Source organism: Scyliorhinus canicula, chromosome 1 (assembly GCF_902713615.1).
Source record: "Scyliorhinus canicula chromosome 1, sScyCan1.1, whole genome shotgun sequence".
Taxonomy (NCBI): domain Eukaryota; kingdom Metazoa; phylum Chordata; class Chondrichthyes; order Carcharhiniformes; family Scyliorhinidae; genus Scyliorhinus; species Scyliorhinus canicula.
The window spans coordinates 75,726,834-75,748,842 of record NC_052146.1 but is presented as its reverse complement, the minus strand read 5'-3'; the positions used below and the strand labels follow the sequence as shown (position 1 = coordinate 75,748,842).

General features: G+C 56.0%; 1 protein-coding gene across 1 annotated transcript in view; it reads left to right on the top strand.

Moving 5' to 3' along the window:
- zgc:172271 (uncharacterized protein LOC100000381 homolog) overlaps positions 1 to 22,009 on the top strand; it is a 183,842-nt gene that overhangs the window by 79,191 nt on the left and 82,642 nt on the right. Inside the window, exon 5 of the mRNA XM_038793393.1 lies at positions 13,860 to 14,022. Within this exon, the coding sequence (XP_038649321.1) occupies positions 13,860 to 14,022 (163 nt within the window). The remainder of the gene's footprint in view (positions 1 to 13,859; positions 14,023 to 22,009) is intronic.

The following is a 22,009-nucleotide window of genomic DNA, read 5'->3' as shown; positions in this document are numbered from 1 at the left end:
TGGGAGGCCGGGTGATTTCTGGACCGTAGGGCCAGCTGGACAGCCCTCCAGACCGTCCCATTCTCCCGCTCCACCTGCCTGTTTCCCCGGGGGTTGTAGCTGGTCGTCCTGCTTGAGGCAATGCCCATGTTGAGCAGGTACTGACGCAGCTCATCGCTCATAAATGAGGATCCCCGGTCGCTGTGGACGTAGGCGGGGAAACCAAGCCGAGCGAAGATGGTGTTGAGGGCTTTGATGCCGGTGGTAGACATCATTTCGGGGCATGGGACGGCGAAGGGGAATCGGGAATACTCGTCGACCACACTGAGGAAGTACGTGTTCTGGTTGGTGGAGGGGAAGGGCCCTTTGAAGTCCACGCTGAGACAATCAAAGGGGCGGGAGGCCTTCACCAGGCACGCACGGTCTGGCCGGTAGAAGTGCGGTTTACACTCTGCGCAGACCTGGCAGTCTCTGGTGATAGCCCTGACTTCCTCGATGAAGTAGGGCAGATTGCGGGCCTTAATGACGTGGTAAAAACGGGTGACCCCTGGGTGACAGAGGTTGTTGTGCAGGGTGCGGAGTCGGTCCACTTGTGTACTGGCACATGTACCTCGGGACAGGGCATCGGGGGGATTCGTTGAGCTTGCCGGGGCAATACAAAATCTCGTAGTTGTAGGTGGAGAGCTCGATCCTCCACCTCAAGATTTTATCATTTTTGATCTTACCCCGCTGTGTGTTGTTGAACATGAAGGCAACCGACCGTTGGTCAGTGAGGAGAGTTAATCTCCTGCCGTCCAGGTAATGCCTCCAATGCCGCACAGCTTCAATGATCGCTTGGGCCTTCTTTTTGATGGAGGAGTGCCAAATTCCGGAGGCATGGAGGGTGCGGGAAAAGAATGCCACGGGCCTGCCTGCCTGGTTGAGGGTGGTGGCCAGAGCGACGTCTGATGCATCGTTCTCGACTTGGAAGGGGAGCGTCTCGTCAACCGCGTGCATCACGGCCTTGGCGATGTCAGCCTTGATACGGTTGAAGGACTGGTGAGCCTCGGCCGTCAGTGGGAAAGCGATGGATTGAATGAGTGGGCGGGTCTTGCCCGCATAGTTTGGGACCCACTGGGCGTAATACAAAAAGAACCCCAGGCATCGTTTGAGGGCCTTGGGGCAGTGGGGGAGGGGGAGTTCCATGAGGCGGCGCATGCAGTCGGGGTCGGGCCCTAGAACTCCATTCTGAACCACATAGCTGAGGATGGCTAATCGGTTTGTGCTGAACACGCACTTCTTGTTGTAAGTTAGGTTGAGGAGAGTGGCAGTGTGGAGAAATTTGGAAAGGTTAGCGTCGTGGTCCTGCTGGTCGTGGCCGCAGATGGTGACGTTGTCCAGGTACGGGAAAGTGACACTCAGTCCGTACTGGTTAACCATTCAGTCTATCTCCTGCTGGAAGACCGAGACTCCGTTGGTGACGCCGAAGGGAACCCTAAGGAAATGGTAAAGGCGGCCGTCTGCTTCGAACGCTGTGTATGGGCGGTCCGCCTTATGGATGGGGAGCTGGTGGCAGATTTCAGGACCACTGTCGAGAAGACCCGATACTGTGCAATCTGATTGACCATATCAGATATGCATGGGAGGGGGTACGCGTCGAGCTGCGTGTACCAATTGATGGTCTGACTGTAGTCAACGACCATCCTGTTTTTCTCCCCAGTTTTCACCACTACCACTTGCGCTCTCCAGGGGCTGTTGCTGGCCTCGATGATGCCTTCCCGAAGCAGTCGCTGGACTTCGGACCCGATGAAGGTCCTGCCCTGGGCGCTGTACCGTCTGCTCCTGGTGGCGACAGGTTTGCAATCTGGGATTAGGTTTGCAAAAGGGGAAGGCAGGTCAACCTTAAGGGTCGCGAGGCCGCAAACAGTAAGGGGTGGTAGGGGCCCGCCAAATTTCAGTGTTAGGCTCTGGAGGTTGCACTGGACGTCCAGGCCGAGTAGCAAGGCAGCGTAGAAGTTGGGGAGGACGTAGAGCCGGAAGCCACTGAACTCTACGTCCTGGATGGTTAGGGTGGCAATGCAGTACCCCCGGATCGTCACGGAGTGGGATCCGGAGGCCAGGGAGATTCTTTGGTTAGCGGGGTATACCGCGAGGGAACAGTGCCTTACCGTATCGGGGTGGATGAAGTGCTCAGTGCTCACGGAGTCCAGAAGGCCAGATATCCTGTGCCCGTCAACCTTCACCTTTGTCGAAGCGGTCGCGAGGTTGTGCGGTCGAGACTGGTCGATCGTGACCGAGGCGAGACGTGGCTGGTCGTCGGCGGTTGCAGGTGATGAGCAGCCCGATGAGGTGGCCGACGGGCAGGGGTTCTGAGGCAAGCAAGATGGCGGTGCCCACGGGCCGCACGTGTTGTGAGTGGAACAAGATGGCGGCGCCCACGGGCTGCACGTGGTGTGAGGCGAGGAAGATGGCAGCGCCCACTGGCCGCACGTGGTGGGTGCCGGGACAATAGCGGCGATTGAGCGGGCCTGGCACACTGCAGCGAAATGTCCCTTCTTGCCACAGGCCTTACAGAGCACGCTCCGCACTGGATAGCGCTGCCGGGGGTGTTTTGTCTGTCCGCAGAAGTAGCATTTGGGTCCCCCGGGGTTGGTTGGCTGCCACGCGGCGCAGGCGTGGGGTTGGCTGAGGGCAGTCGCTGATGGAGATACGATGGGGTGGCTGCCAGCGGGGTCCACGATGCACAGGGGGGCTGGGCCATGCGGTCGGGGGCATAAGCCTGTACGTTGCATGATGCGACCGTAAGTGAGAGCGTTAGTTTCTTGGTCGCCGCGAGGTCAAGCGTGGCCCCTTCTAAGAGGCGCTGGCGGATGTAGTCAGACGCTATGCCCATAACGAACGCGTCTCTCATCAGCAGGTTCGAATGTTCAGTGGCTGAAACGGCCTGGCAGTCACAGTCTCTCACCAGGGCACGCAAGAAATCTTCCACAGACTCACCGGGAAGTTGGTGCCGAGTGGACAGGAGGTGCCTGGCGTAGATCTTGTTGGTCCGCTGAGCGTAATTCTCCTTCAGTAGCGCCATGGCCTCTGTGTAGGTTGGCGCGTCCTGGACGAGGGGGAAAACCTTGGAGCTGAGCCGTGTGTACAGAATCTGGAGCTTCTGGAATTGTGTCTGGCGCAGACCCGATGTACGCTTTGAAACAGGCTCGCCAATGTTCAAAGTCTTTTTGCCGTTGTCTGCTTGAGGATGCAGCTGCAGGCGATCCGGCTTGATGTGAAGGTCCATCTCTGAAAAATCTCTGTGTAATAAATTGATGCACTATCAATTATGACGAGACGAGAGTAGAATGTAATTGAGGCTTTATTACACAGAGATGTGTGGCCTCCTACAGCAGCTGATGAAATGGCTGCTATTCGGACAGCACACATATTTATACTCCGCCTACTGGGCGGAGCCAGCAGACAGGGATCTACCCCCGTACCTGCCTTACCGTAATACCCATATATACAATATAATACAACAGTGGTGACTACCACAGGGTTTTTATGAGAATCAACAATGTCACCTTTTAGACTTTTAATTCTTGATTTTTATTGAATTCAAATTTCACCATCTGCCATGGCAGGATTTGAATCCAGGTTCCCAAAGCATGATTCTAGTGTCACGGGAGTGTCCCTTTAAGAAATGTTTTTGAGCTGGGAGCTGTTCTGTGGCTCTGGGTTTTTTTGCTTTCGTTTTCACATTTGGCTGCTATATTCAGACAGGCAAGTATCTTGAAGTGTCTCTCGACCTTCAGTTTAAAAGCTGCCTCCAGATGACTTGATAACTTAAAAGTGAAAACTGTTTTCTGCAAGGAATTCAAACCTACTGTTTTGGTGAAAGAGTTTTCTGATTTATGGGATGTTGTTATTAAATTGAAACAGTTAAGGGAATTTATTAAGGGTTATACATAGAGTACTGTAGCTGTGTGGGGTAATTATGTTTGTAGTTGATAAAAAATACTGTGTGTGTTTATAAAAATGTTAACTAAATTCGTAGAATAAACTTTGTTGTTGATTAAAAGTGCTCTTCCACTCCATGCCCCTACTCTCTCCCCGTGCTCCTGCTCTCTCCCCAAGCTTCTGCTCCCTCCCCGTGCTCCTGCTCTCTCCTCGAGCTCCTCCTCTCTCCACGTGCTCCTGCTCTCTCCCACCATCCTCCTGCTCTCTCCCTGTGCTCCTGCTCTCCCCAAGCTTCTGCTCTCTCCCCGTGCTCCTGCTCTCTCCTCGAGCTCCTCCTCTCTCCACGTGCTCCTGCTCTCTCCCACCATCCTCCTGCTCTCTCCCACCATTCTCCTGCTCACACTCTCCATGGCCCTGCTCTTTCACTGTGCTCCTGCTCTTCCCCACTGTGACTCTGCACACTCCCTGTGCTCCTGTCTATCACTGTGCTCCTGTCTATCACTGTGCTCCTGTCTATCACTGTGTTCCTGCTCTCTCCCCGTGCTCCTGCTCTCCCCCCGTGCTCCTGCTCTCTCTCCGTGCCCCTGCTCTCTCTCCGTGCCCCTGCTCTCCCCCCGTGCTCCTGCTCCCTTCGTGCTCCTGCTCTCCCCCCGTGCTCCTGCTCTCCCCCACCATTCTCCTGCTCACACTCTCCGTGGCCCTGCTCTTTCACTGTGCTCCTGCTCTTCCCCACTGTGACTCTGCACGCTCCCTGTGCTCCTGTCTATCACTGTGCTCCTGCTCTCTCTCCCCGTGCTCCTGCCTCTCCCGGTGCTCCTTCTCTCTCCGTGCTCCTGCTCTCCCCCCGTGCTCCTGCTCCCTTCGTGCTCCTGCTCTCCCCCCGTGCTCCTGCTCTCCCCCACCATCCTCCTGCTCTCTCTCCCCGTGCTACTGCTCTCTCCCCGTGCTCCTGCTCTCTCCTCGTTCTCCTGCTCTGTCTTTGTGCTCCTACTCTCTTCCCCATGATCCTGCTCTCTCCCTGTGCTCCTGCTCTCTCCCCAAGCTTCTGCTCTCTCCCCGTTCTCCTACTCTCTCCCCGTGCTCCTGCTCTCTCCCCGTTCTCCTGCTCTGTCTCTGTGCTCCTGCTCTCTCCCCGTTCTGCTCTGTCTCTGTGCTCCTGCTCTCTCCCACCATCCTCCTGCTCTCCCCCACCATCCTCCTGCTCTCCCCCACCATCCTCCTGCTCTCTCCCACCATTCTCCTGCTCACACTCTCCGTGGCCCTGCTCTTCCACTGTGCTCCTGCTCTTCCCCACTGTGACTCTGCACGCTCCCTGTGCTCCTGTCTATCACTGTGCTCCTGTCTATCACAGTGCTCCTGCTCTCTCTCCCCGTTCTCCTGCTCTCTCCCCGTGCTCCTGCTCTCTCCCCGTGCTCCTGCTCTCCCCCCGTGCTCCTGTTCTCCCCCACCATTATCCTGCTCTCTCTCCCCGTGCTCCTGCTCTCTCCCCAAGCTTCTGCTCTCACCCCGTGCTCCTGCTCTGTCCCCGTTCTCCTGCTCTGTCTCTGTGCTCCTACTCTCTTCCCCATGATCCTGCTCTCCCCCACCATCCTCCTGCTCACACTCTCCGTGGCCCTGCTCTTTCACTGTGCTCCTGCTCTTCCCCATTGTGACTCTGCACGCTCCCTGTGCTCCTGTCTATCACTGTGCTCCTGCTCTCTCCGTGCTCCTGCTCTCCCCCCGTGCTCCTGCTCTCTCCCCGTGCTCCTGCTCTCTCCCCGTGCTCCTGCTCTCTCCCCGTGCTCCTGCTCTCTCCCCGTGCTCCTGCTCTCGCCCGTGCTCCTGCTCTCCCCCGTGCTCCTGCTCCCTTCATGCTCCTGCTCTCTCTCCCCGTGCTACTGCTCTCTCCCCGTGCTCCTGCTCTCTCCCCGTGCTCCTGCTCTCTCCCCGTGCTCCTGCTCTCCCCCGTGCTCATGCTCCCTTCATGCTCCTGCTCTCTCCCTGTGCTCCTGCTCTCCCCCACCATCCTCCTGCTCTCTCCCCATGCTCCTGCTCTCTCTCCCAGCTCCTGCTCTCCCCCACCATCCTCCTGCTCTCTCCCTGTGCTCCTGCTCTCTCTCTCCCAGCTCCTGCTCTCTCTCCCCACCATCCTCCTGCTCTCTCCCCACCATCCTCCTGCTCTCCCCCACCATCCTCCTGCTCTCTCCCCGTGCTCCTGCTCTCCCCCACCATCCTCCTTCACACTGCCCGTGCTCCCGCTCTCTCCCCATGCTCCTGCTCTCTCCCCGTGCTCCTGCTCTCCCCCACCATACTCCTGCTCTCCCCCACCATCCTCCTGCACACTGCCCGTTCTCCTGCTCTCTCCCCGTGCTCCTGCTCTCTCCCCGTGCTCCTGCTCTCTCCCCATCTTCCTACTCTCCCCCACCATACTCCTGCTCTCCCCCACCATCCTCCTGCACACTGCCCGTGCTCCTGCTCTCTCCCCGTGCTGCTGCTCTCTCCCCATCCTCCTGCTCTCTCCCTGTGCTCCTGCTCTCTCTTCCGTGCTCCTGCTCTCTCCCCGTTCTCCTACTCTCTCTCCATGCTCCTGCTCTCTCTCTCCGTGCTCCTGTTCTCCCCCACCATCCTCCTGCTCTCTCCCCATGCTCCTGCTCTCCCCCACCATACTCCTGCACACTGCCCGTGCTCCTGCTCTCTCCCCGTGCTCCTGCTCTCTCCCCATGCTCCTGCTCTCTCCCCGTGCTCCTGCTCTCTCCCCGTGCTCCTGCTCTCTCCCCGTGCTCCTGCTCTCTCCCCGTGCTCCTGCTCTCTCCCCATGCTCCTCTCTCTCCCCACCATCCTCCTGCTCTCTCCCCACCATCCTTCTGCTCTCTCCCTGTGCTCCTGGTCTCCCCCACCATCCTCCTGCTCTCTCCCCGTGCTCCTGCTCTCTCCCCGTGCTCCTGCTCTCCCCCGTGCTCCTGCTCTCCCCCGTGCTCCTGCTCCCTTCATGCTCCTGCTCTCTCTCCCCGTGCTACTGCTCTCTCCCCGTGCTCCTGCTCTCTCCCCGTGCTCCTGCTCTCTCCCCGTGCTCCTGCTCTCCCCCGTGCTCATGCTCCCTTCATGCTCCTGCTCTCTCCCTGTGCTCCTGCTCTCCCCCACCATCCTCCTGCTCTCTCCCCATGCTCCTGCTCTCTCTCCCAGCTCCTGCTCTCCCCCACCATCCTCCTGCTCTCTCCCACCATTCTCCTGCTCACACTCTCCGTGGCCCTGCTCTTTCACTGTGCTCCTGCTCTTCCCCACTGTGACTCTGCACGCTCCCTGTGCTCCTGTCTATCACTGTGCTCCTGTCTATCACTGTGCTCCTGCTCTCTCTCCCCGTTCTCCTGCTCTCTCCCCGTGCTCCTGCTCTCTCCCCGTGCTCCTGCTCCCTTCGTGCTCCTGCTCTCCCCCGTGCTCCTGTTCTCCCCCACCATTATCCTGCTCTCTCTCCCCGTGCTCCTGCTCTCTCCCCAAGCTTCTGCTCTCACCCCGTGCTCCTGCTCTGTCCCCGTTCTCCTGCTCTGTCTCTGTGCTCCTACTCTCTTCCCCATGATCCTGCTCTCCCCCACCATTCTCCTGCTCACACTCTCCGTGGCCCTGCTCTTTCACTGTGCTCCTGCTCTTCCCCATTGTGACTCTGCACGCTCCCTGTGCTCCTGTCTATCACTGTGCTCCTGCTCTCTCCGTGCTCCTGCTCTCCCCCCGTGCTCCTGCTCTCTCCCCGTGCTCCTGCTCTCTCCGTGCTCCTGCTCTCTCTCCGTGCTCCTGCTCTCTCCCCCGTGCTCCTGCTCTCTCCCCGTGCTCCTGCTCTCTCCGTGCTCCTGCTCTCTCCGTGCTCCTGCTCTCCCCCCGTGCTCCTGCTCTCTCCCCGTGCTCCTGCTCTCTCCCCGTGCTCCTGCTCTCTCCCCGTGCTCCTGCTCTCCCCCGTGCTCCTGCTCCCTTCATGCTCCTGCTCTCTCTCCCCGTGCTACTGCTCTCTCCCCGTGCTCCTGCTCTCTCCCCGTGCTCCTGCTCTCTCCCCGTGCTCCTGCTCTCCCCCGTGCTCATGCTCCCTTCATGCTCCTGCTCTCTCCCTGTGCTCCTGCTCTCCCCCACCATCCTCCTGCTCTCTCCCCATGCTCCTGCTCTCTCTCCCAGCTCCTGCTCTCTCCCACCATCCTCCTGCTCTCTCCCTGTGCTCCTGCTCTCTCTCTCCCAGCTCCTGCTCTCTCTCCCCACCATCCTCCTGCTCTCTCCCCACCATCCTCCTGCTCTCCCCCACCATCCTCCTGCTCTCTCCCCGTGCTCCTGCTCTCCCCCACCATCCTCCTTCACACTGCCCGTGCTCCTGCTCTCTCCCCATGCTCCTGCTCTCTCCCCGTGCTCCTGCTCTCCCCCACCATACTCCTGCTCTCCCCCACCATCCTCCTGCACACTGCCCGTTCTCCTGCTCTCTCCCCGTGCTCCTGCTCTCTCCCCGTGCTCCTGCTCTCTCCCCATCTTCCTACTCTCCCCCACCATACTCCTGCTCTCCCCCACCATCCTCCTGCACACTGCCCGTGCTCCTGCTCTCTCCCCGTGCTGCTGCTCTCTCCCCATCCTCCTGCTCTCTCCCTGTGCTCCTGCTCTCTCTCCGTGCTCCTGCTCTCTCCCCGTTCTCCTACTCTCTCTCCATGCTCCTGCTCTCTCTCTCCGTGCTCCTGTTCTCCCCCACCATCCTCCTGCTCTCTCCCCATGCTCCTGCTCTCCCCCACCATACTCCTGCACACTGCCCGTGCTCCTGCTCTCTCCCCGTGCTCCTGCTCTCTCCCCATGCTCCTGCTCTCTCCCCGTGCTCCTGCTCTCTCCCCGTGCTCCTGCTCTCTCCCCGTGCTCCTGCTCTCTCCCCGTGCTCCTGCTCTCTCCCCATGCTCCTCTCTCTCCCCACCATCCTCCTGCTCTCTCCCCACCATCCTTCTGCTCTCTCCCTGTGCTCCTGGTCTCCCCCACCATCCTCCTGCTCTCTCCCCGTGCTCCTGCTCTCTCCCCGTGCTCCTGCTCTCCCCCATGCTCCTGCTCTCCCCCGTGCTCCTGCTCCCTTCATGCTCCTGCTCTCTCTCCCCGTGCTCTTGCTCTCTCCCCGTGCTCCTGCTCTCTCCCCGTGCTCCTGCTCTCTCCCCGTGCTCCTGCTCTCCCCCGTGCTCATGCTCCCTTCATGCTCCTGCTCTCTCCCTGTGCTCCTGCTCTCCCCCACCATCCTCCTGCTCTCTCCCCATGCTCCTGCTCTCTCTCCCAGCTCCTGCTCTCCCCCACCATCCTCCTGCTCTCTCCCACCATTCTCCTGCTCACACTCTCCGTGGCCCTGCTCTTCCACTGTGCTCCTGCTCTTCCCCACTGTGACTCTGCACGCTCCCTGTGCTCCTGTCTATCACTGTGCTCCTGTCTATCACTGTGCTCCTGCTCTCTCTCCCCGTTCTCCTGCTCTCTCTCCCCGTGCTCCTGCTCTCTCCCCGTGCTCCTGCTCCCTTCGTGCTCCTGCTCTCCCCCGTGCTCCTGTTCTCCCCCACCATTATCCTGCTTTCTCTCCCCGTGCTCCTGCTCTCTCCCCAAGCTTCTGCTCTCACCCCGTGCTCCTGCTCTGTCCCCGTTCTCCTGCTCTGTCTCTGTGCTCCTACTCTCTTCCCCATGATCCTGCTCTCCCCCACCATTCTCCTGCTCACACTCTCCGTGGCCCTGCTCTTTCACTGTGCTCCTGCTCTTCCCCATTGTGACTCTGCACGCTCCCTGTGCTCCTGTCTATCACTGTGCTCCTGCTCTCTGTGCTCCTGCTCTCCCCCCGTGCTCCTGCTCCCTTCGTGCTCCTGCTCTCCCCCCGTGCTCCTGCTCTCCCCCCGTGCTCCTGCTCTCTCCGTGCTCCTGCTCTCCCCCCGTGCTCCTGCTCTCTCCCCGTGCTCCTGCTCTCTCCCCGTGCTCCTGCTCTCTCCCCGTGCTCCTGCTCTCCCCCGTGCTCCTGCTCTCCCCCGTGCTCCTGCTCCCTTCATGCTCCTGCTCTCTCTCCCCGTGCTACTGCTCTCTCCCCGTGCTCCTGCTCTCTCCCCGTGCTCCTGCTCTCTCCCCGTGCTCCTGCTCTCCCCCGTGCTCATGCTCCCTTCATGCTCCTGCTCTCTCCCCGTGCTCCTGCTCTCCCCCCGTGCTCCTGCTCTCTCCCTGTGCTCCTGCTCTCCCCCACCATCCTCCTGCTCTCTCCCCATGCTCCTGCTCTCTCTCCCAGCTCCTGCTCTCTCCCACCATCCCCCTGCTCTCTCCCTGTGCTCCTGCTCTCTCTCTCCCAGCTCCTGCTCTCTCTCCCCACCATCCTCCTGCTCTCTCCCCACCATCCTCCTGCTCTCCCCCACCATCCTCCTGCTCTCTCCCCGTGCTCCTGCTCTCCCCCACCATCCTCCTTCACACTGCCCGTGCTCCTGCTCTCTCCCCATGCTCCTGCTCTCTCCCCGTGCTCCTGCTCTCCCCCACCATACTCCTGCTCTCCCCCACCATCCTCCTGCACACTGCCCGTTCTCCTGCTCTCTCCCCGTGCTCCTGCTCTCTCCCCGTGCTCCTGCTCTCTCCCCATCTTCCTACTCTCCCCCACCATACTCCTGCTCTCCCCCACCATCCTCCTGCACACTGCCCGTGCTCCTGCTCTCTCCCCGTGCTGCTGCTCTCTCCCCATCCTCCTGCTCTCTCCCTGTGCTCCTGCTCTCTTTCCGTGCTCCTGCTCTCTCCCCGTTCTCCTACTCTCTCTCCATGCTCCTGCTCTCTCTCTCCGTGCTCCTGTTCTCCCCCACCATCCTCCTGCTCTCTCCCCATGCTCCTGCTCTCCCCCACCATCCTCCTACACACTGCCCGTGCTCCTGCTCTCTCCCCGTGCTGCTGCTCTCTCCCCATGCTCCTGCTCTCTCCCCGTGCTCCTGCTCTCTCCCCGTGCTCCTCCTCTCTCCCCGTGCTCCTGCTCTCTCCCCGTGCTCCTGCTCTCTCCCCATGCTCCTCTCTCTCCCCACCATCCTCCTGCTCTCTCCCCACCATCCTTCTGCTCTCTCCCTGTGCTCCTGGTCTCCCCCACCATCCTCCTGCTCTCTCTCCGTGCTGCTGCTCTCTCTCCGAGCTGCTGCTCTCTCTCCCAGCTCCTGCTCTCTCTCCGTGCTCCTGCTCTCTCTCCATGCTCCTGCTCTCCCCCACCATCCTCCTGCTCTCTCCCAGTGCCCCTGCTCTCCCCCACCATCCTTCTGCTCTCTCCCCGTGCCCCTGCCCTCTCTCTCCCAGCTCCTGCTCTCTCCCCGTGCCCCTGCTCTCTCTCCGTGCTCCTGCTCGCCCCCACCATCCTCCTGCTCTCTCCCAGTGCCCCTGCTCTCCCCCACCATCCTTGTGCTCTCTCACCATCCCCCTGCTCTCTCTCCCCGTGCTCCTGCTCTCTCCCTGTGCTCCTGCTCTCTCCCCGTGCTCCTGCTCTCTCCCCGTGCTCCTGCTCTCTCCCAGTGCCCCTGCTCTCCCCCACCATCCTTCTGCTCTCTCACCATGACCCTGCTCTCTCTCTCCGTGCCCCTGCTCTCTCTCCGTGCCCCTGCTCTCTCTCCGTGACCCTGCTCTCTCACCGTGCCCCTGCTCTCCCCCACCATCCTTCTGCTCTCTCACCATGCCCCTGCTCTCTCTCCCAGCTCCTGCTCTCTCTCCGTGCCCCTGCTCTCTCCCAGTGCCCCTGCTCTCCCCCACCATCCTTCTGCTCTCTCTCTGTGCCCCTGCTCTCTCTCTCTGTGCCCCTGCTCTCTCACCGTGCCCCTGCTCTCTCACCGTGCCCCTGCTCTCTCACCGTGCCCCTGCTCTCTGTGTTCCTGATCTCTCCCCATGCAGCTTCTCTTCCCCGTGCTCCTGCCATCTCCCGTGTCCTTGTTCTCTCTCTGTGCTTCTGCTCTTGTTGTGCTCCTGCCAAGGATTGACAAACTCTGCAGTGAGAAATGGGTATGCACATCTCTCTAATATCTGTAGGTAAAGATCTGTGGCTGGATTCTCCGCCGGTGGGCTGCTCCGTTTTGCTGGCAGCCCGGGGGATTCCTGATGGCGTGGGGCTGTCCCACAATGGGAAACCCCATTGACCAGCCGGCATAACGGAGAATCCCGCCAGCGGGGTGAACCAGAAATGTGGCCCGGCGGGGCGGAGAATCCAGCCCCTGTTCTCTTAAACTTCTGATGAAAACTCTGTTCACATAAAACACTGATGAGTTTTATATGGCGTTCTAAGTTAAGTAGGCGGCTCGGGATGTCAGGGTGGTGGGCGGCTGGGGAGGTCAGGGTGGTGGGCTGCTGGGGAGGTCAGGGTGGTGGGCAGCTGGGGAGGTCAGGGTGGTGGGCGGCTGGGGAGGTCAGGGTGTTGGGCTGGTGGGGAGGTCAGGGTGGTGGGCAGCTGGGGAGGTCAGGGTGGTGGGCTGCTGGGGAGGTCAGGGTGGTGGGCTGCTGGGGAGGTCAGGGTGGTGGGCGGCTGGGGAGGTCAGGGTGTTGGGCTGGTGGGGAGGTCAGGGTGGTGGGCTGCTGGGGAGGTCAGGGTGGTGGGCTGCTGAGGAGGTCAGGGTGGTGGGCTGCTGGGGAGGTCAGGGTGGTGGGCTGCTGGGGAGGTCAGGGTGGTGGGCTGCTGGGGAGGTCAGGGTGGTGGGCTGCTGGGGAGGTCAGGGTGTTGGGCTGGTGGGGAGGTCAGGGTGGTGGGCGGCTTTGGAGGTCAGGGTGGTGGTCGGCTGGGGAGGTCAGGGGGGTGGGCTGGTGGTTCCCTGATTAATAATCCATTGGAAAAATGTCAGTTAGTTGAAAAGATTGAGAACCACTGAATTCAATTCTCAAGACTGAGGTTGTTTTGTGAATGTATCAAAGGACACAGATCAAAAGTGTATTTGTTTTTTGTATTAATGAAGCTGAGGTTCAGATCATCCATGATCTAACTGAAGGGTGAAACTCCATGGGCACCCACTAAATGGCCTCCTTTTTTTCCCATCCCATGGGATGGGTGGGCAAGTAGAACATTAGACGCCCCAGAGCACTTTGCAGCCAGTGAAGGATTTTTGAAGTGTAGCTATTTCCCAGTTCAGTGGCCCTCAATGGCAGAGTGCCAGGCAGCTTGTTCTCTGAAGGCAACCGGCTCTATCAGGTAGCATCATGTTCTATTCAGAGACTTTTCCCCCGGGTGGAACAAACCATTACAAGGGGACATAAATTTAAGGTGAATGGTGGAAGATATAGGGGGGATGGCAGAGGTAGGTTATTTACCCAGAGAGTAGTGGGGCATGGAATGCACTGCCTGTGGAAGTAGTTGAGTCAGAAACATTAGGGACCTTCAAGCGGCTATTGGATAGGTACATGGATTACGGTAGAATGATGGGGTGTCGATTAATTTTTTCTTAATCACGGACAAAGGTTCGGCACAACATTGTGGGCCGAAGGGCCGGGTCTGTGCTGTATTTTTCTATGTTCTATGTTCTCTATGTTCTATTAGTGGGACAGACATTAGCAGGCTCAAACTAATGATATGTTGACCTGTGTTTCATTGATTCATTGGTTAGCATGGTGGCACAGTGGCTAGCACTGCTGCCTCACAGTGCCAGTGACCCGGGTTCAATTCCGGCCTTAGGTCACTGTCTGTGTAGAGCTTGCACATTCTCCCCGTGTCTGTGTGGGTTTCCTCTGGGTGCCCCGGTTTCCTCCCACAGATCAAAGATGTGCAGTTATGTGGTTTGGCGGTGATCAATTGCCCCTTAGTGTCTAATGATGTGTAGGTTAGTTGGGGTTACAGGGAAAATGGCCGTAGGTAGGGTGTTTCTTCAGAGGATCAGTGCAGAGGCCAAATGGCCTCCCTCTGCACAGTATGGATTCTATGGATTGGCCCTTGCAAAACTGACAATGAAATTGGGATTAAAAACTGTGCTCATGCATTTGTTCAAATCTTTGGTCGGCCATTCATAGCACTTCTTTTGATTTCACAGCCACCAGTAAGTTTTTCAGCGCAGCCTGTGCTCCAGGGGCAGGGATTTCCTTCCCCAACCTCTGCAGGCTCTGCAGGGGCAGGAAATCCTACAACAGAGAGAGGAATTACTTCTGTGAAACCACTGACAACGAGCCTTACTATGGTTCGGAAGGTGCACTCAGGTAGGTCATCTCTAAACTGGGGGGCCTTAACAATGCTTAATGGACTGCCACATGCTTCTGAGTGAGCCTGGCACTGCAGCGTGTGATTCTGAATCTTACTTTGCGGCATTTGATTGTTTTCTGCCTTTACACTCTGGATAAACTCCTGTTTAGATTCACAAAAGATATTAGCTGTCAGTCACAGAACTTGTGCTTTCAAGTTGCAGTGCAGAGACTTGTTGATATGCAGACTGACACTCCAGCACAATAATGAGGGAATGCTGCATGGTTGGATGTGCTGATTTTGGATGAAATGTTAAACAATGGCTTCCATTGAGTGGACGTGAAAGATTCCATGGCACTGTTTGAAGAACAGGGGAGTTCTACCTGATGCCCTTGCCAATATTTATCACTAAACCAGCATTGCTAAATCAAATTATCCAAGTCATTTATTTCATTTTTTGTGGGACCTTGTGATAGAGAAATGAGCTGCCATGTTTCCTACATTGCAGTAGTGACTACTCTTCATAATTACTTCATTGGCTATAAAGCGCTTTGTTGCAAGAGGTACAAGAGCGTTCTTTTTATCTGTTGCTGTGGACAAATTGGGTCAAATTCCTGGAACTCCCTCCCTATCAGCACTGTGGGAGTACCTACACTTCAGGGACTGCAAGTTCAAGAAGGCAGTTCACCACCATCTTCTGAAGGGCAATGCAGGATTGGCAATAAATAAGAACATAAGAACTAGGAGCAGGAGTAGGCAATCTGGCCCCTCGAGCCTGTTCCGCCATTCAATGATATCATGGCTGATCTTTTGTGGACTCAGCTCCACTTTCCAGCCCAAACACCAGAACCCTTTATTCCTTTATTCTTAAAAAAAATATCTATCTTTATCTTATAAATTTAGATTACCCAATTATTTTTTCTATTAAGGGGCAATTTAGAGTGGCCAATCCACCTACTCTGCACATTTTTGGGTTGTGGGGGCGAAACCCACGCAGACACGGGGAGAATGTGCAAACTCCACACGGACAGTGACCCAGAGCCGGGATCGAACCTGGGACCTCAGCGCCGTGAGACGGTTGTGCTAACCACTAGGCCACCGTGCTGCCCTCTATCTTTATCTTTTAAATAAATGTTTTTTATTCAGTTTTCATGTTTTATATTGAACAAATTACAAATTGTTAGAGAGAGAAAAAAAAAACACGCAAAAATTAACATATATATTTACAGGTGAGCATCTTCGTAGTAATAACTGTGGCCTCCCCCTCTTTGCCGGCATACATATTTTACATTCCCCAACATGTTTATTGGCATTTATTTAGTTTGGTTTTGGGCCTTAGCTAGCCATCAAACCCCCGTAACGAGCCCGTAGCCCCCCCCCCCCCCCCCCCCCCCCCCCCCCGCCGGCTACCTTCCCCCGACTATTCTTCCTCTTGTACGTTGGCCACAAACAGGTCCCGGAACAATTGCATGAATAGCTCCCACGTTCTGTGGAAGCCGTCGCCCGACCCTCGGATGGCGAATTTGATTTTCTCCATTTGGAGAGAATCCGAGAGGTCGGACAGCCAGTCTGCAGCTCTGGGCGGTGCTGCTGACCGCCAGCCAAACAGGATTCTACGGCGGGCGATCAGGGAGGCAAAGGCAAGGGCGTCCGCCCTCCTCCCCAGGAATAGATCTGGCTGGTCTGAAACCCCGAAGACCGCCACTATCGGGCATGGCTCCACCCTCACCCCCACCACTTTGGACATAGCCTCGAAGAAGGCTGTCCAGTACTCCACAAGTCTGGGCAAAGACCAGAACATGTGGGCATGGTTGGCCGGGCCTCTTTGGCACCGCTCACATCTGTCCTCCACCTCTGGGAAGAACCTACTCATACGGTTTCTCGTTAAGTGGGCTCTATGTACCACTTTTAGTTGCGTCAGGCTGAGCCTTGCGCACGTGGAGGTGGAGTTGACCCTATGCAGTGCTTCGCTCCAGAGTCCCCACCCTATCTCCATCCCCAGGTCGTCCTCCCATTTCCTTCTTGTTGCGTCCAGTACGGTGTCGTCCCTATCTACCAGTCGGCCATACATGTCACTACAGTTCCCTTTCTCTAGGATACTTGCGTCCAGTAGGTCTTCCAGTAGTGTCTGTCGTGGCGGTTGTGGGTACGTCCTTGTCTCCTTTCGTAGGAAGTTTTTGAGCTGCAGGTACCGTAGCTCATTCCCCCCAGCTAGCTGAAATTTCTCTGTCAGTTCGTCCAGTGTTGCGATCCTGTCGTCCGTGTATAGGTCCCTGACTGTCAGTGTCCCCCCGTCCTGTCTCCACCTTTTGAAGGTGGCGTCGGTCAGTGCTGGTTTGAACCTATGGTTGTTGATGATGGGAGCCTTGTCCGACATTTTGTTCAGGCCAAATTGCTGCCGCAGTTGGTTCCAGGCTGTCACCACTGGGCTGCTGGAGTGTTTTTTGGGTGGGGATGGGAGTGCTGCCGTGGCGAGGGCCCGGAGGGAGGTCCCCATGCAGGAGGCCTCCTCCGCACGCACCCACTCGGCTTCTGGCTCCTGGATCCATCCCCTTACTCGCTCGGCTGTTGCCGCCCAGTGGTAGAATTGTAGATTCGGGCGGGCTAGCCCCCCCCTGGATTTTGTTTTCTGTAGGACCTTCTTTGGGATCCTAGCATTTTTACCCCCCCATACGAACGCCATGATAAGCTTGTCCAGCGCTATGAAGAAGGCCTTGGGGATGTAGATCGGAATGGATCTAAACAGGAAGAGGAACCTGGGCAATACGTTCATTTTGATCGTCTGGACTCTTCCTGCGAGGGAGAGTGGGAGTGTGTTCCATCTTTGCAGGTCCTTTTTTACTTCCTCCGCCAGGCTGGTGAGGTTCCATTTGTGGATCCCTTTCCAGTCATGGGCTATTTGGATCCCCAGGTAGCGGAATTTATGTCGGGCTTGTTTGAACGGCAGCCCCTTTAGTGCTGCCCCCCCCCCTTGCTGGTGTACTGGGAAGATCTCGCTTTTGCTCATGTTGAGTTTGTAGCCCGAGAAGGCTCCAAACTCTTTCAGGAGCGCGATGATTCCGTCCATGCTGCTTTGTGGGTCCGAGATGTAGAGGAGCAGATCGTCTGCATAGCTTGAGACTCTGTGCTCTCTGCCTCCCCTTCGGATCCCCCTCCAATTTTTTGCTGCCCTGAGCGCAATTGCTAGCGGTTTTCTATCTTTATCTTAAAAACATTTAATGAAGGAGCCTCAACTGCTTCACTGGACTGGGAATTCCATAGATTTACAACCCTTTGGTGAAGAGGTTCCTCCTAAACTCAGTCCTAAATCTACTTCCCCTTTCTTTGAGGCTATGCCCCCTAGTTCTGCTTTCACCCACCAATGGAAACAACCTGCCCGCAGCAGGGTAGCATGGTGGTTAGCATAAATGCTTCACAGCTCCAGGGTCCCAGGTTCGATTCCCGGCTGGGTCACTGTCTGTGTGGAGTCTGCACGTCCTCCCCCTGTGTGCGTGGGTTTCCTCCGGGTGCTCCGGTTTCCTCCCACAGTCCAAAGATGTGCGGGTTAGGTGGATTGGCCATGTTAAATTGCCCGTAGTGTCCTAATAAAAGTAAGGTTAAGGGGGGGGGGGGTATAGGGTGGATACGTGGGTTTGAGTAGGGTGATCATGGTTCGGCACAACATTGAGGGCCGAAGGGCCTGTTCTGTGCTGTACTGTTCTATGTTCTATGTTCTATCTATCCTATTCCTAAATCCCTTCATAATTTTATGTTTCTATAAGATCCCCCCCCCCCCCCCCCCCGCATCCTTCTAAATTCCGAGTACAGTCTCAGTCCACTCAACCTCTCCTCGTAATCCAACCCCCTCAACTCAGAGATTAACCTAGTGAATCTCCTCTGCACACCCTCCAGCGCCAGCACGTCCTTTCTCAGGTAAGGAGACCAAAACTGAACACAATACTCCAGGTGTGGCCTCACGAACACCTTATACAATTGCAGCATAACCTCCCTAGTCTTAAACTCCATCCCTCTAGCAATGAAGGACAAAATTCCATTTGCCTTCTTAATCACCTGTTGCACCTGTAAACCAACTTTTTGCAACTCATGCACTTAGCACACCCAGGTCCCTCTACACAGCAGCATGCTTTAATATTTTATAATTTAAATAATAATCCCTTTTGCTGTTATTCCTACCAAAACGGATAACCTCACATTTGTCAACATTGTATTCCATCTGCCAGACCCTAGCCCATTCACTTAACCTATCCAAATCCCTCTGGAGACTTCCGGTATCCTCTGCACCTTTCGCTTTACCACTCATCTTAGTGTCATCTGCAAACTTGGACACATTGCCCTTGGTCCCCAACTCCAAATCATCTATGTAAATTGTGAACAATTGTGGGCCCAACACGGATCCCTGAGGGACACCACTAGCTACTGATTGCCAACCAGAGAAACACCCATTAATCCCCACTCGTTGCTTTCTATTAATTAACCAATCCTGTATCCATGCTACTACTTTGCCCTTAACGCCATGCATCTTTATCTTATGCAGCAACCTTTTGTGTGGCACCTTGTCAAAAGCTCTTTTTTTTCCTGGGAAATAAAACTAGCCAAGCCAGCGTCGCCCAAATCCCGTAAACAAATTTTAAAAAATCTCATATCCACCTTGTAAATTTGTTCCGACACAATCTTTGGACCAGTTGCCACAGCACAACCCACTGGCTGATATGTGGGTCTCATGCTTGTCCTCATGCAGTGTTTTGTTTGAAACCCCTCATTTTGATCTTGATGTGATTGGCTGGTCTTCACGTAATGGCATGAGTCAGCAGGCACGCTGGAAGGTTAGGACAGTAGCAATGTGTAATCGCCCGCACGGGACCGAGGGATGGGAATGATTATCTTCCCTGTGTCCCTTGTGGAGTACAAGGCAGGGGATCTCTATTAACCTTTTTATAAAAGATCGGCCAGTAAGGCACTGAGTAGAAAGGAACTCGGTATGGATCTACCGGGCTGTGAATGTATTGTTTTGTAAACAAAAACGTTTCTTTATTTTACTCGACATGGACTCCCCTTGTCCTTATTAAAGAATGGACCTAGGCAATACTAGCTTTCAGGGATAGGGGCATGAGATTACAAGCCAGCTCATGGTGGTGTACCCTGTGCATCAGATCTCCAATACAATACTAAGACAGATAATTGCACTCATGCTGCATGAAGCATTTTCCCACTTGTGCGTCAATGCAAAACAGTTTTGATTGCACGTTGAAGCACAAGAAATGAAACCTTATGTCAAATCGGGGCTCATTGAGACTTGTAACGTAGGAATGCCTTCAAACCAAATGGTGTGAGCCCCTCCATCCCCTCAGGTTTGACAGGATCATGTTTGCTGAGGGAATAAAACTTCAAAGCGAGACTCCTTGGCCACTGGACAAACTTAGTGCAGTCTTTTTTTAAAAAGTATTTTTAGTCCAAATTTTCAACTTTTTTACATTTTACAACAATAACAAACCCGTCCAACACATTAAACAACTCACCCACCCAGACCGCCCCCCTGCCCCCCACCCCTTCCTCAGCAGTCAACGGTAGCCAACTCTCCAAAATGCAGAATGAATATATCCCAACTTCTGTAAAACCCATCACTCTTAGAACTAATTTCACCTTCTCCATGACTAAGAACTCCAGCAGGTCCCCCCGCCCATGCCGAAGCACAGGGTGGAGAAGCTGACCTCCACCTCAGCAAAACCCGCCTGCGAGATATCAGCGAGGCAAAGACATCTGTCCCACACCCATCTGGAACTCCGGCCTGTCCGACACCCCGAATATGGTTTCCAGGGGACTGGGCTCCACATCTAAATGCAAAATACCCGAATTGGTGCTGAAAACCACCCTCCAAAACCTTTCCAGCTTCAGGCAGGACCAAAACATATGCACATGGTTGGCTGGACCCTTCCCACAGCGCTCACAGATATCCTCCACCTCCTCAAACAGCCGGCTCATCCTTAACTTTGTCAGGTGCACCCTATACACCACCTTCAGCTGTATCAGCCCCAGCCTCGCACACAAAGTGGAGGCATTCACCTTCCGCAGCACCTCACACCACAATCCTTCCTCCAATCCCGCCCCCCCCCCCCCCCCCCAATTCTTCCTACCACTTAGCCTTAACCCCCTCCATGGACACTTTATCCTCCTCCACTATCCTCCCATAAATCGCCAAGTTGATCCCCCTCTCCAGCCCCACTGCTTGTCGTAATATACATCCAGGCATATCATGGTGCGCAGACAGGCAGTGATGGACACACAGGATGACCAATGAACACACAGAACACAGCAGCCAATCACCAGACAGGACACAGCCACTATAAAGCCAGAGGGCACTAGTTTTCCCGCTCTCTGGGGATCCAGCCTCTGAGACAGTCAGAGCTCGTAATCAGCAACTAGAACACACACCATGTGGTAGATTATCAGAGAATTTATCATAGAATTTACAGTGCAGAAGGAGGCCATTCGGCCCATCGAGTCTGCACCGGCTCTTGGAAAGAGCACCCTACCCAAGGTCAACACCTCCTCCCTATCCCCATAACCCAGTAACCCCACCCAACACCAAGGGTAGTAAGATAGTCTGATCAGGTTAGCCTCAGGTCTCCAGCATAGTATCAACCCACAGTTAAAGCATATATTATAGTTTTTTTTAAAAATAATTTTTATTGGAATTTTTTACAGAAAATATAACAACAAACAATGAAATGCAACAAAATAACCCCATAATAACTGTAACACCCCCCAAACCGTATCAACGCATGTATCACATCCCCCCCCCCCACCACCCCCCCCCCCCAAACCCCAATGAACAACAAAAAAAAACTTTAAAATAAATTAAAATTAAATAAACAAACATAGTCATCGTCCCCCCTTCCCTCCCCCTTCCCCCCTCCCCCCCGGGTTGCTGCTGCTGCTGTCCCCGTACCCTATCATTGAGCCAGAAAGTCGAGGAAAGGTTGCCACCGCCTAAAGAACCCTTGTACCGACCCTCTCAGGGCGAATTTGACCCTCTCTAGCTTGATGAAACTCGCCATGTCGTTGATCCAGGTCTCCACGCTTGGGGGCCTCGCATCCTTCCGTTGTAGCAAGATCCTTCGCCGGGCTACTAGGGACGCAAAGGCCAGCACACCGGCCTCTTTCATCTCCTGCACTCCCGGCTCCACCCAACCCCATCCCCATCCTAGCTTGACTCTGGATCCCACCACCCTCGACACCGTCCTCGCCACCCCCTTCCAGAACTCGTCCAGTGCCGGGCATGCCCAGAACATATGGGCATGGTTCGCTGGACTCCCCGAACACCTAACACACCTGTCTTCACCCCCAAAGAACCTACTCATCCTAGACCAGGACATGTGGGCCCGGTGCAGCACCTTGAATTGGATGAGGCTAAGCCGCGCACATGAGGAGGAAGAATTAACCCTCTCCAGGGCATCAGCCCATGTCCCGTCTTTGATCTGCTCCCCTAGTTCCCCCTCTCACTTAGCTTTCAGCTCCTCTACTGACGCCTCCTCCACCTCCTGCATTACCTTGTAGATATCAGAAATCTTCCCCTCTCCGACCCAGACCCCCGAAAGCACCCCGTCACTCACCCCCCTCGCGGGAAGCGAAGGGAATCCCTCCACCTGCCGTCTAGCAAATGCCTTTACCTGCAGATACCTGAACATGTTCCCCGGGGGAGCCCAAATTTCTCCTCCAACTCCCCCAGGCTCGCAAACCTCCCATCAATAAACAGGTCCCTCAGCTGTCTGATGCCTGCTCTGTGCCAACCCTAGAACCCCCCCATCAATGTTCCCCGGGACAAACCGATGGTTCCCCCTTAACGGAGCCTCCATCGAGCCCCCCACTTCTCCCCTATTTCGCCTCCACTGCCCCCAAATCTTGAGGGTAGCCGCCACCACCGGGCTCGTGGTATACCTCGTGGGAGGGAGCGGCCACGGCGCCGTTACCAGGGCCCCCATGCTTGTATCTCCACAGGACGCCCTC